Source organism: Heloderma suspectum, chromosome 9 (genome assembly GCF_057233095.1).
Source record: "Heloderma suspectum isolate Gila_16-S chromosome 9, 16-S_ref, whole genome shotgun sequence".
Classification (NCBI taxonomy): domain Eukaryota; kingdom Metazoa; phylum Chordata; class Lepidosauria; order Squamata; family Helodermatidae; genus Heloderma; species Heloderma suspectum.
The window spans coordinates 11,475,809-11,489,235 of NC_139466.1; the positions used below are offsets into that span (position 1 = coordinate 11,475,809).

General features: G+C 45.2%; 1 protein-coding gene across 1 annotated transcript in view; it reads left to right on the forward strand.

Annotated features, from left to right (window-relative positions):
* The window catches only part of AFF2 (ALF transcription elongation factor 2), a 574,244-nt gene that overhangs the window by 341,382 nt on the left and 219,435 nt on the right, over positions 1 to 13,427 (forward strand). Inside the window, exon 4 of the mRNA XM_084813687.1 lies at positions 337 to 381. Coding sequence (XP_084669813.1) covers positions 337 to 381 — 45 coding nt within the window. The remainder of the gene's footprint in view (positions 1 to 336; positions 382 to 13,427) is intronic.

Consider the following 13,427-nt stretch of genomic DNA (forward strand, 5'->3'; position numbering starts at 1 on the left):
CTCCAGAGTTTCCCAAATAGCCCCACCCCATTTCCACTGACTGCCAATCATTTGCTGGCTTCCTGGCTTTTGTACAGGTTCCCCCCCCCCATTCTAAAAGGTTGAAATACTTCTCCTGAAGCTTAGTGACTGACAGTAAGAGCTTTAAGCTACAATCTGATGGTATTTGTGGTGTTTTTGCCACACACCCTTTACCTTCATCCCCAACCACCATGGATATGCGGCCCCCAAGAGCTCGTCCAAAATTGAATTCTGCCCTTGGGATGGAAGACAATGTTATCAGCGAAGGTTATTTACTGTTGGATTGACTACATATTTCATTTTCCCTCCTTCTAGGTTAGCCTTCCTAATGACTCCAATTGCGTGGAGGAAATATTACGGGTAAGTTGAAATGTTCCCATCTGATGACACTGGAGAGCCTACATGGTGCAGTGGATAGAGAAGTAAACCTAGGCCCAAGACGTGGGTTCAAATCCCTGTTCATCCATGAAGTTTGCTAGGTTATTTCAAGCCAATCCTTCTCCCACAGCCTAATATAACATGGGGAGAGGTGGAAATGTATCTCAGCCTGAGCTCTGTGGAGGAAGAGTGGCATTAAAATGGAATAAAGCCTATATACTAACAGCAAACCCACTCTCTGAATGTAGATCTTTAGGCAGTCAAAGATGTACCACCCATACACACAAGGGAATCCCAAAGGTTTGCAGTAGAACAAAGCATCTTTAGGGGGGAAACCTCTAAAGGGGGTGGTGAAAAAAAACAACCCAACTGAACATAGTCAGTGGCTATGAAACATTAGCTGACTGTTGCAAAGACAACTGAAAATCGGGGGGGGGGGGTAACCTATCTTTGAGGAGGGCATGACTGGCAGGCTGAAACCCTGAACAGGAGCACTCTATGCTGCAACTTTTTCTTACAGGTCCCACTTGTAGAATATATTTTGTTCTATAACAGTAGGATAATGGTTGTTCAGAAAATGTATTAATGGTGTTACGCTTATCAAGAGACAGCAGTGACATTTTCCTGAGCCAAGCCTGGAAAAAGAATGTTGGGGACACATTAAAGGCCACCCCAAAGAAGAGGTATGCTTTAAAAAACCCTGAATAGTTCTCAGTTTGAATTAAAAAAATCTGACCTGGCAAAGAATTGCCAGGTTTCCTGGTTTACACATGTTAGGTCTCTCCGAGCCAAGCAAGGTCTTGTTAGCCAGGAGTAAGCAACTCCAGCCCAGGAGTGAGCAACTTTGGAAGTCCAGGAGCCATTTTTGCCTCCACCCACCTAGTGGACTGCACCTCCCCCCCCCCAGTGGTGAGGGGGGGATTAAATATGGCATCCAGAGTGGCTACAGAGTGACAAAAGGGTTAAAATTAGTTTGTTCTCAAATGGTCAAAAAAGGCTTCAAAATGGCTGCTCTGGATGCCATTTTGTTTTGTTTTTTATGTTTGTTTTTTACAATTGGGGGGGCATGGGGGGCACGCAGACCACAGACCACCATTGCCCACTCCTGGTCCAACCCATCCCTGGACACTCCCTGCAGGGTCTCTGAAGCTGGGCTGGGCTACTTTGGTAGCCAGAGATGACACAGGATTGCAAAGTTTTGTCCCGTCTTGAGTGGCATGAGCAAAAGCTGAAGATTAAGCTTATCTCCTGTGGATATCACACAGGGAATGGGCTTCTTCACCCTACATTTTGTTTTTGCTCCTTCAGCCACTTACATTTCTCCCTGTTGAATGTAATGGAGTGATGTCAGTCAGTTACATTCACTAGGGGGAAATTAAGGGACTGAAGAGATGGCTCATTTTTCCAGGTCATTTTTCAATTGTCATTAAAGGTCAAGGTTATCCAGGTCATTCAAATGAGATAGCTCAATTTTCTACCCTCCAAATTATGGAAGGGAGGTCTCAGATCATTTCCAAGTTAATCTGAGGTCAGCTTGGGCAATCTCGCCCATTTCTACTCTCATCTTACTCTTACAGAACAAGTTGCATAGAGTTCATAATTACCCTGCAAAATAAGAATATAAAGGCACTTGGCAAGTGAAAAAGGCAGCGAGTAAGAAAACCCTTACAATTATGATGCATATTGATTTGAAAGGATGTTCAGTTGTCTCTTCACAATATGAATAGTCTCTATTCCTCGGCTAATTATCCCAGTTACTTAGGAGTGCATGTCAGAAATGGAAATAAAAAGTGGTATGGACAGATTTCTCTGGACAATAGCAACTTTCCCTGGACCATGTCCTAAACTTTAGGGTGTGGCCAAGATAAAGTTACTATTGGTCCTAAAGGAAAGTCCATCTTCTGCATCCTGTGAGCAGTGGTGCAGTTAGGTAATTCGAAACTCTGGACTTACTACTACTAGAGGGGGACCCTCTTTAGATGGTGCTGTCAGGGCAGGACCTGTGTCCCAAAGTCCTGCCCTGAAGATCTGAGACTTCAAAGGAAGACATCCATACATTTCCCCATTCGATTCTTTCCACAGAGTTAGTTCCAATAATTCTGCTACTTGAAGGGCCTCATGTTTGTTTGGGGCCTTACACTCTAGTGTAGTTACTAATCTATCCAGCCCAACCCAAGACATCATGCTTTTGACACATTTGACCTAGGAGAGAACCAAGGTATACTTTACAGCCCCTGCGTAGAGAGTTCTGAAAAATGCTTCTGTACAGTAACTCCTCCATACAGAGGCTGCCACATACTCCTGAGATCTGCTCCAAGGTTGCTTAGAGCATGTCCTTTAGCACAGTGGTGCCCACTATGCAGTAGGGCTGTGCAGGGATGCCCCGATCTGACTCGGAAGCCACTTTGCGGTTTCTGAGGTGGGCCTGATCCAACTCAGGCAGATTAGGAGGGGCCCAGACCCACCTTGACCCCGAACCTGAAGCAGGTTCCCCCCACGAAGCCCCCATGCAACCCCCCAGCTCCTTACCTGGACCGCCTCCTCCTCTGCCGCCACCGCCTTCTCTCTTGCACCGCCCTTGCCGCCATCAGCTTTGCCTCCGCTGCTGCCCGCTGCTGCTGTCTTCACCACCATCTTCACCACTGCCACCCGCAGCTGCCTTCTGAGGCCTGGATGCGTGAGGCAACTGTTCTTGGAGGGAGTTGCCATTTTAAAAATGGCAACTTCCTGGAACTTCCAGGAGGTTGCCATTTTAAAAATGCTGGCTCCCTGGAAGAAGAGTCGCTGCGCATCCAGGCCTCAGGAGGTGGCAGGGTGGCACAGCAGTAGAGAGAAGAAGGTGGCTCAGGTAAGGATCTGGAGGTGTGGAGGGGCTGGACCAGGGGCCGAAGCGCACCAAGCCCCCGACCTGCTCTGGGCCGCTTCGTACCCCCTCTGTTTTGCCTCGGAAGGGGCACAAAGTGGCCCAAAGCAGCCCTCTTCGACTCGGGGTTCAGGCCTCGGGCCGAAGTGGTGCACAGCCCTACTATGCAGTATAATCTGCTCCCTGAGATGTGCTAACAATTTTATTTTTAGCTGCATGTTGAAGACACATCTGTCAGCCTTCCCTGTGTCATTTAGCCTACCATCTTATGGATATGTCATAACGATATATTCTATATTCTATGCATTGGTGTTTATATTTTTATGTTTTTATGATGCTGCTTTGAAATTACCATATGTAAGTGGTTGTAAATACTCTAAATAAATAAGTAAATACATACATACATAAATCACAAACACTTAGGGCCACTGACTGGACATTACATGGAACGTCTGGGCAGAATCCAATGTGGCGCTTCTGCCCCACTGTTTTTCTTCCATTCCACTGATTTTGCATTGTGCAAGCAGCCACCACTGCTTGTGCAACAGCGCTTTAGTGCTTCCAGAGCAACCCAAAATGAGCTGAGATGCTTGTTTCTGGAAGGAGGAAGGTCAGTGGAGCTTGCATGAGGGAGTTCTGCCGACCTGCCTCCTTCCAGAAACTAGCATTTTTGCTCATTCCTGGGCTTCCCCTAGGACGTGCTAAATCTCCCTTGCAATAGCGGTGGGTCCCCCTTTCACAACACAGTCAATGGGACCCATCGTTTGCACAAGAGTATAAGCAGAGCAGAAGAGAAAGTGCCCCATTGGATATTCCAGTGTTTATATCAGTGCTGGAAACTCCTGGGGACAGACTTTCTATGCAGTGCAAAGTTCAACATGGTAAGCAATGTGTTTGCAACCCAGTGCAGAGAAGCAACCGGGGGGGGGGGGGGCTGTAATATGTAAGTCAACTCCGAGAGTCTCAATAGATATCCACTCCAAGAACAGAAGCATTCTAGTTAGGAACATGCATTCCATCATTCTGAACAAATAGCTGGACAGGTGTGATAGTAATTAAAAGCTTCATAGTCCTGAGCAAAACAAAACCTGCCTATAATTAGAATAAAATGACTAGAGTTAAATGAACAAAAGTCTGTAATTTATTCTCTCCTCTTTCCTTCTGATGACTAGCTTCAATCTAATGACATTGGAGAATATGTAAATTGATCAGCAGGTGAAAATGCCCTTGACTGAGTAAATTATATGCGGTATTACCTTTCTCGTACCATTTGAAAAAACACTAATCGACTTAATACAAAGCAGGCATAGCTGAGGTGACTTGTTCACAAAGCAAAATTAGCCTACTAATAGGTTTATCCCACCATGCCCACCCTCCATGCCACCCCACTAATTGCTTCCTCTTCTGATATATAAAGGGATGCTGAAGAACAGCAGAAGAACCTCAGGGCGAGACCTGCATTTTGAAAAATATTGGCGCAGCATCTAGTGTGGGTGCAAATATGTCTAAAAGCCCATGAGCGGTTTCAATATTTTCCTGTGGCATCTTGAGGCTTTGCTGTGAAGAGGTCATGAAGGTTTGGGTGGAGGGAAGAGGATATGATCTGAATTTCAAATGGCTTTTTCTAACGTCACTGGGCAAGCAAAGAGCAAGCTGCCCACTCTAGTAAATCATGCGAGTCTGTCAAATGTGGGAACACCTTGGGAAGGATATGATGTCAAATATCAGTAACTTAGCAACCTAGCCCTTTGCTGTCTGAAGAATGAGTAACAATGAGCCTTTTTCAACAGAAGAGTAAATAAATCAAACCTTCTGTCAGGAGCAGCCAGAGCAAGAGCTGAGAAGTTGAACCTTCAGATCTTTGTGCACTGCTGCCGAGCAAATCAGAGAGTTCCCTGGGCTGTGATATCCTATTGGCTCCACTAGGCCAGAAAGGACTGTAACGACTTGAAGGTCAGGCTGTGGCTTGGCCTGGGCAACAGCAGGCTTCACTGCTCCTCGTTCCTCACCCTGTGGCTACTCAAGGCCCAGAACTGCCATAAGAATCGCTCTCTGGCAAATTTCGTTATCTGACCTAGCTTAGAGATGGCGTCAGCACCCAGCATGCTTGGGCAGCTGCCGAGAGCCCGTTGTTGATGCCTGCCCTACGCCATGTGGCTGCCAAGTAAATTTCCCACAAGGCCCTGAAGCTGGGATAAGCAACTTGGTGCCCTTCAGATGTTTTGGACTGCCACTTCCATCAGCCCCAGCCAGCATAGCCAATGGCCAGGGATTCTTGGAGTTGTAGTCCCAAACATCTGGAGATCACCAGGTTGTCTCCCCCTGCCCCAAAGCAACACTGGGCCAGAGCACTCACAGGGCACTGTGAGGAATTTCCATGGCAACTCCAAGCCCTTGGAGCTCTAAGGAGCCCCATCCACTCCAGCACCGCTCACCACCTGGTAAGCACAGCTAGCCTAGTTTCACATATGGGGGTGGGGGGCACTGATGTAGGAGGAGGCTGGCCAGAAGATAGCACACCAAGGGCCCTGCAACCTGGAGGTGGCCCTGACCGAACTCCTGCCAAGTTAGGAGGTAAAGTCCCGGGAATGAGGAAAAGCAAGGCAGGGTAGAGACATGATGATGTAAAACAAAGGAGAATCAAGGCCGCTCCAGGCAAGGAGCAAGGACAACAGCTCTGTGTCCACATAGAATCTCACCGTTAGATGTACAGTGGTTAGGCATGAGAAATGGGGCATTTTCCATGATGGTACCCAAAATGTAAAATGCCTTCCTTGGCGAGATCCACCAGGCTCCCTCTCTTTCTGTATTTAGGTGGGCTCTTTAGACCCACCAGTTTCAGCAGACCATGACTGTGAGATGCTGCTGTGCTCCAGATTTAATTAAGTGGTTTATTCTAATTCTGCTATGTGTTTCTTTTAAATAGCGTACATCATTTTGTGTTTGTTCTCAATGCACTCTGAAGACTGTTTAGAAAAGTGGGATTGAAATCAGTTTAAATAAAGAATAAACTAAAACAGCTACAGGTAGTTCTTCATGCTGACCCAACTAGATAGAGTTGGGTCAACATCTAAGAGAGAGAGAGAGAGAGAAGGAGAAAGAGATCAAGGGTGTAGAACCTCAGCCCGGGGGTCACATCCGGCCCTCGTGGGGTCCCAGTTTGGCCCTCTGGGGTTCCCTAGATGGCCATGCCCCTTTTTCCTTGGCACCACCACCCCTTTCTGCTGAGCACTGATGGTTTGATGGTTTCTGCGCACTTCCCCCTCCTGTTTTCTAAAAAGCTGAAATGCCTCTCCTAAGGCTGAGTTGCCAGCAGTAAGAGCTTGAAGCTACAATCTGCTGGTCTGCTGGCCCTTTCCCTTTGCCCTTTTGATGGCCCTGCTGCCTTGGTCTTCATCCCCACCCACTACTGGAAGGTGTCCCTCAAAAGCTTCTCCAAAATGGAATTCAGCCCTCAGGCTGAAAGAGGTTCAAAACCCAATTGTAGATGTTCTGGCAGGGAGAATCAGGCTTAAGGGGCAATTTGTCCAGACAGTCATTCTCACCCTTATGGTGCAGTCCTATACATGACTACTCGCACGAGTGAGTCCCATTGAATGCAATGGAACATTCTCCCAGGGAAGCGTGCTTAGGGTTGCAGCCTAAGGAGGGGTCCTCTGTGGATTTCTTTGAACCATCTTCCCTCATGAGCTCTGAGATGCAGGGGCTGGATACAGCTGAGCTCCCTAGCTTTGCCATTTCTATGCTGTTAAAGGATTCCCTGACACAGGAAAATTGCCCTCTGGCCACGTTTCCCCGTCCTGCTTTACATATGCTGGGTGTGTTGCCAGCTGTGTACAAATTAGACATTGAAGGGGGATGGAATCTGTCCCAGTAAATTTATATTCTGCCTAAGAGCCTAATCATTGGTACAGGTGTGGAGATGATGATGATGCAGAGCATAAGACAATGAGGCATCAGGGTTGCATAAGTAGATCTCTGTGAGCAGCCATAAATCTGGCCCAACTTCATTCGCTCGGCAATATTTTTGATATCCCCAATATGTTAGACAAATCGGCAATGGAAATTGAGATATAAAGACTAGTGGAGTGCACAGAAAAGACTGTTTCAGCTTATCTGTCTGGGAGAGAGAGAGAGAGAGAGAGAGAGAGAGAGAGAGAGAGAAAGAAAGAAAGAAAGAAAGAAAGAAAGAAATTATTCAACTATATTTCATTACCATTGTGAATACACCACACATACACAAGTGTGCAAGTGTGCGCACACCTACACACATACACACACACACATATACATATGCATAAGCTCCAGATTAGATAGATAGATAGATAGATAGATAGATAGATAGATAGATAGACAGACACACAGGTATGCACACACACACACACACACACACACACGTACAGAGATCCAGTTCACATACCAACTGGCTTGTCATGGACGAAGAACAAGATTTGCAACTTGTGGCCCTCCAGATGTTTTTGGACTGCAACTGATGATAGTTGCAGCCTAACAACATCTGGAATGCCAAGAGTTGCCCATCCCTGACTTATCCATCATAGAGAATGAATAGCAACTGCCAAAAAATAGCAGCCCTGCATGTCCTTCTACTCCTCTCCCCAATACCGTATGAACACATCACATGATGTCATCAGAGCTCCAAGTTTCTCTGCTCCATTTAATTTGCTGCTGCTTATGGAGGCAGGACTTCGAGTGTGATGGCATCACGTCATGCATTTTGTAGTGTTGCTGGAGAAAGGTGGAGAAGACAACATAGGAGGCTACCTTATAGCAGGTCAGTCTATTTGTTTACCTACCCAGGTCAGAGTATTGTATTTTTGACTGGCAGCTCTTCTCCAGGGTCTCAAGCAAGAGGTCTTTCCCGCCACTTGCTACCTGATCCTTTTAACTGGAGACACCAAGGATTAAATGTGGGACCTTCTGCTCTATCACTGAGCCGTGCATTTCAGCAGAAGCTCTGCACTCTCCGTATCATGTACTTCCAGACTAAAGCATTGAACAGGGGAGCAGTACTACTCATCTGGAGCATTTGATTTTTAGTTGACAGTACCTCAGTGAGAAGAAATATAAATCAACTAGAGACCTCTGTTTTCTGTTCTTTATAGCTGCTCTGCCAAAGCCAGCTTTTGGCCAATGCTTCCTATATAAAGTCTAAGCCCAGGAGCAAAAGATATTTTACAAGGAGTGAAACATGTAAAAGATGGATGTTGAATGCAGAGGCATGTGTGGTCTCCACATCACACAGAGCAGATGTTTAAAGTTAAATGAAGTTGTGATTTTGTGTCTCTCATTGATGGGGATTGTACAAGAAATGGCTCTTAACCTCAAGAAAATTAGGGATCGGTCAGGGATACTTGGTTTTGTATAACTGAGTAGTTTGGGACACATTTGTTTTACACTTTTTAGTACTGGCAGTGCTTGCCAGTTTTAATAACAAACACAATTTGTGCATCATTGTAGATTGCATTCCATTCTTGCATTGGTTATTTACAGAGCACACCCTGCAGAACTTGGCAAAACTCAAGGCAAAATTGCTGTTAGTTTAAACAGCATAGAGTAAATAATGCCTCTGACACTATGTTTCCCCTAAAGGCATGTGTGTAGGAAATTGACTGGAGAGGACAAAATGCCCCCAAATAATTGTCCTTGTGTTCTCAAAAAGGACAGATGCAAACCTGAGACATATATTTATTTTATTTATTTTTTAAAATAGTTATATATTGCTTTTCCGGTTCACAACAATAGAGATAAAGCAAACAACATCAAAACAGTTCTATACTCAAGCTAAACAATCACACGGAATACTTCTACCAAAAGCCACCTTTAAAAAATAAGTTTTGGAGAAAACAAAGTGAAGGGACAGTTGCTCTTACCTCTGCTTAGAGGGGGATTCCAGATATTTGGAGCAGCCCCTCTGAGATCCTTACTCCAAGATGGTGTTTCTTGATGCAAAGATGGCACAGAACAAAGTCTGCTGACTAAACCTCCCCAGGCATTTGGGGTGAGACAGGCTTTGGGGGATGAGGCTTCCATGCTGTTTATGGCTTTTAACATTACTCACACACACACACACAATACCTTGACTTGGTAAAGGGTATGAAGAAAAGAGCAACTAAAATGATCAAGGGCTTGGAGCAATTCTCCTGTGAGGAAAAGTTATAACATCTGGGATTGTTTAGCTTAGAAAAGAGGCAAGTAAGGGGAGACATGATAGAGGTGCACAAAATTATGCCTGGTGTGGACAAAGTGGATAGGGAGACATTTTTCTCCCTCTCTTGTAATATAAGAACCTGGGGACATCCCATGAAGCTGATTGGTGGGAGATTCAGTACAGATAAAAGGAAGTCCTTTGTCACACAACACATAGTTAAACTATAGAATTTACTACCACGTGATGCAGTGATGGCCACTAACTCGGATGGCTTTAAAAGGGGATTGGACAAATTTATGGAAGAGAAGGCTATCAATGGCTACTCGTCCTGATGGCTCTATGCTATCTCCAGTATCAGAGGCAGTAAGCCTATGTACACAAGTTGCTAGGGAACATAGGCAGGAGAGTGCTGTTGCACTCATGATCTGCTTGTGGGTTTCCCATAGGCAGCTGGTTGGCCACAGCTGAACAGAATGCTCGACCCTTGGTGTGATCCAAAATGGCTCTTCTTATGTTCTTATGTAGAGGGAAGGTCTGGAGGTGCAAATCTAATATACATACCTGATATTTTCCAGACATTACACTTACATCTGTAATGTAATCAACATCTGCCACCTACATTGTTAAAACAATACTGTTTCGTACATTATACAAGGCATTCTCAGGTTTGCCACCTGATCTACACTCAAAAGGGACCCTCCTCGGCTAATTCTGGCCACTCAACAAGAGTAGCTGCTTGGAATGCCAGCTCTAGATCTTGTGGGGTCCTTGGGCAAGATGTCCTGAGTGCCCACTCCTTCTCCTCACCATTTCTGCCACCACCTGTTTCCTTGCTCTCTGCTTCTGGGCCCAATCCACCTCATTGGCCAGAAGGAGACAGCAAGGCTGCTGCTTTTCCTCCTAGGTCTTGTTGCTGCTTACACCTTTGAGAGCAGGTGAACAGGAAGAGATAACAAGGAGAAGGATCTAGACCAGGGGCTCTGGGGGTTGGCACTTCTTGTCAAGCGATGCACCCAACAATGCTAAGCTCTGATGCCCGGCCCTTCCCATGTAATACCCATGTCATCAACATGCATTTGCTGCATTCTCACTTCCTGTTTTAGGCATACACTTGAAGCATCTTAGGTGTACACCTTAAAAGGCAATATGCAAAGAGGCCCTAAGAGGTGAGAAATACAATACTGAAAGAAGCCCTGAGGGGAGAACTGTGCAGAGCCCTTGAAGCCCAGGTGTGCTGCTCAGATGTAGCCATGGAACTGTCTGCTACACTCCTTTCTTTTTCTCCAGCTTTAAAGGAATGAGAGAACAGAACCACAGTCTTGAGTTGCACACTGGAGGCCTCTTTCCAAGAAAAGTAGTGATCATTCTTTCTTATTTCTTTGCCTGAGCAATTCTGCCTTTGTTGCCTTCAGAAAGAAGAAGTTGTCACGATCCCCTCATTACCATTTTTTCTTAATGTGATATGTTAAAACTACAAGAAAGCTCTCATGTTTGAAAAGCAAGTGTGCCATCCTCAGAAGCGGTTCTACTGACTGCCACAGCATTGCTCTTTGAAAAGATTCGGGCCGGGGGGATTTCACTAAATGCATCAGTCTGTCTCCTTTTGCAAGCAGGGTTGTCATTTTGGGGCGTCTCTCACTTAGAACATGAGTTATCCTTGTAAAGAGAGAGAGGCAGGGAGGAAAGGGAGAGAATGCTGCATTACAAAGTCTCGCCTTTGTATCTCTCCAGCAAAGCGAGATCAGCAACTCCCTTTGGTAATTGCTGGAACATGATAATAAATTGCATGTTGTACTGGGGAGGGGGGGGAAGTGTTCTTTGGCAGGTTTACTCCAGTTCCGCTTTGTGTGATAACTGGTAATTGTCACTGCTTGACACTTGCTGGAGTTATGAATAACATTTGCTGCTTAGGGCTAACTAGCCTAGTAATCATGGTTGTCCTGGGTGGTCTCTACATGGGCTTCTATCCAGCTTTTCTGTGTGACCCCCTGATAAACTGTTGCTAATGAACAGCCTGCTAGTGTTTGATGACCAGCTGGAGGCAAGAAAGACAATGCCAGAGTAATAATTAAGATCGTTTTTTAAAAAAAGGAGTCAGGGTCCTCAAAAGCTTCTTGGGTTAATGTGCAGTAGTATTTTGCACCCTCTTGGCTTGTCCTGTCTGGAAAAACAAGACATGTCACTTGAGAGATGACAGTGAAAAATTTGTACTCGGGTGACTCATTTCTTTAAGGGCTGTTAGCTTTAAGACATACACATGGCAATAGTACAAGGAGAACCTTGAAAAATGTTCCCCTTCATTGGCTTTGTGGTTCACAACACCACTGAGAAGCAGTTGGGTGGCTTTGGAAAGCACAACGCAGTCGCCTTCTGCCTAGACATGTATAAGGTAGAGCCACATGATCATTATCTCCCACAATGCCATGTGTTTCGCCATTTCCCAGTTAGCAATATAATAACTGTGGGACATGACCAGGTGCTGCCGTTTTCAAACGTTCTGTCTTCAAGGCAGGGTGTGGGGTTTCTTGGCTTTGCCAAGAAAGGAGCAAAGCCACAAACTGGTGCTCAGAAATGGAGTCTACTTACAGTATGTGTTTATTATACTCATATGCCATCTTCCTTCTCTTAAGAAGCTCAGAGCAGAATATGGAGGGTGGCCATGTGCCCTACTTTACTGAGGTCAGTCCTCTATTTGAAGGCATCCTCTACTTGAAGGTCTGTCCAGACCAAGCCTAGTTTAAGGTGAAAGAACCATAAAGAGGCAGAGTAGCAGGGGCCTTGACTTTGCACATTGACAGCTAGAAGCACCTGGACAGCTGCCTGAGCAGGCACTCAGATCACTTGGTCACAGCTTTCCCCACCCACCATGGTGAGATCTGTTATATTTCTGTTTAAATTATAGCAATTATTTTTATACTTGCATGCAAACATACATAAATTAGCATATGCACCTTGTAGTTAAATCTGTGTCCTCTTTTGTCCTCTGTTTTGGCGATGAGTGTTTTTCTTTTTGTGCAATACAGGAGTGGTTGAAAATTAGGGGTGGGTGAATGAGTGATCTTTAAGATTGCTAGGATTTTCTGACCATCATCTTGCTGCTCATCTCATGCCCAATTCCCATTCAATCGTCCTTGCGTTAACTGTTCACTTTGTGCAAATGGGGGGTTGTGCAAATTGAGCAGCAATCAAATGGGAGATTTGTGCAAACTGAGCAGCAATCAAATGGGAGATTTGCACATGCTGAGCAGCAATCGAATGGTAGCAATCAAATTTGTGCAAATCTCCTGAAATTTGCACAAATTTCTTCCACAGACTAAAGCAGGGCTTATTCAGTCTAGTGAGGAATTTGCACAAATTAGGAAATCTGTGCAAATTGAACTGGGAATCGGGAATGAGATGAACGTGATCACATGTTCAATGATTTGCAAAAGCTTGTGGCAGACACATGCTTGCGTATGGGGCTGCAAATGGTGCATGCTCGCATATTTTGCGACCAAAAATAAAGTTCTCATACATCCCTATTGAAGAACATTGATCCAGCACATTTCCAGGGTCCAGCACATTTCAGATGCTGAACTTCCATGAAAATGACAGCTGTATGTTGTTGATTTCAATGCCATTCTGTGATAGCCCAGAACCCAATGCACACCAAACCCTTTCACAAGACTACAAACAGTTGAGGAGGTTAAGCTTATTGTTACATAAGGTTGCATCCTTATCAAAGTATGGACACAGTCTATCAATGGGCACAATATTCACATCATAAAAAAGTTGGTCTGTGGTAGCTTATGGTAAGCAGCTATTAAACATGGCTTATTAAAGAGTATTGCCATGCAGAATATCAGGAAAGAGCTCCCAGTTTGCAGTTTTTGTGTCAAGTAAGTTAGGTAAATTTGGCAGGATCTTCTGCCCAGGGAAGATATATTGCAAAAGACACCGCAAAAGCTTCCTTCACCACCACAAAAACCCGGACATCTGCTTAATGGCCTTGTTATA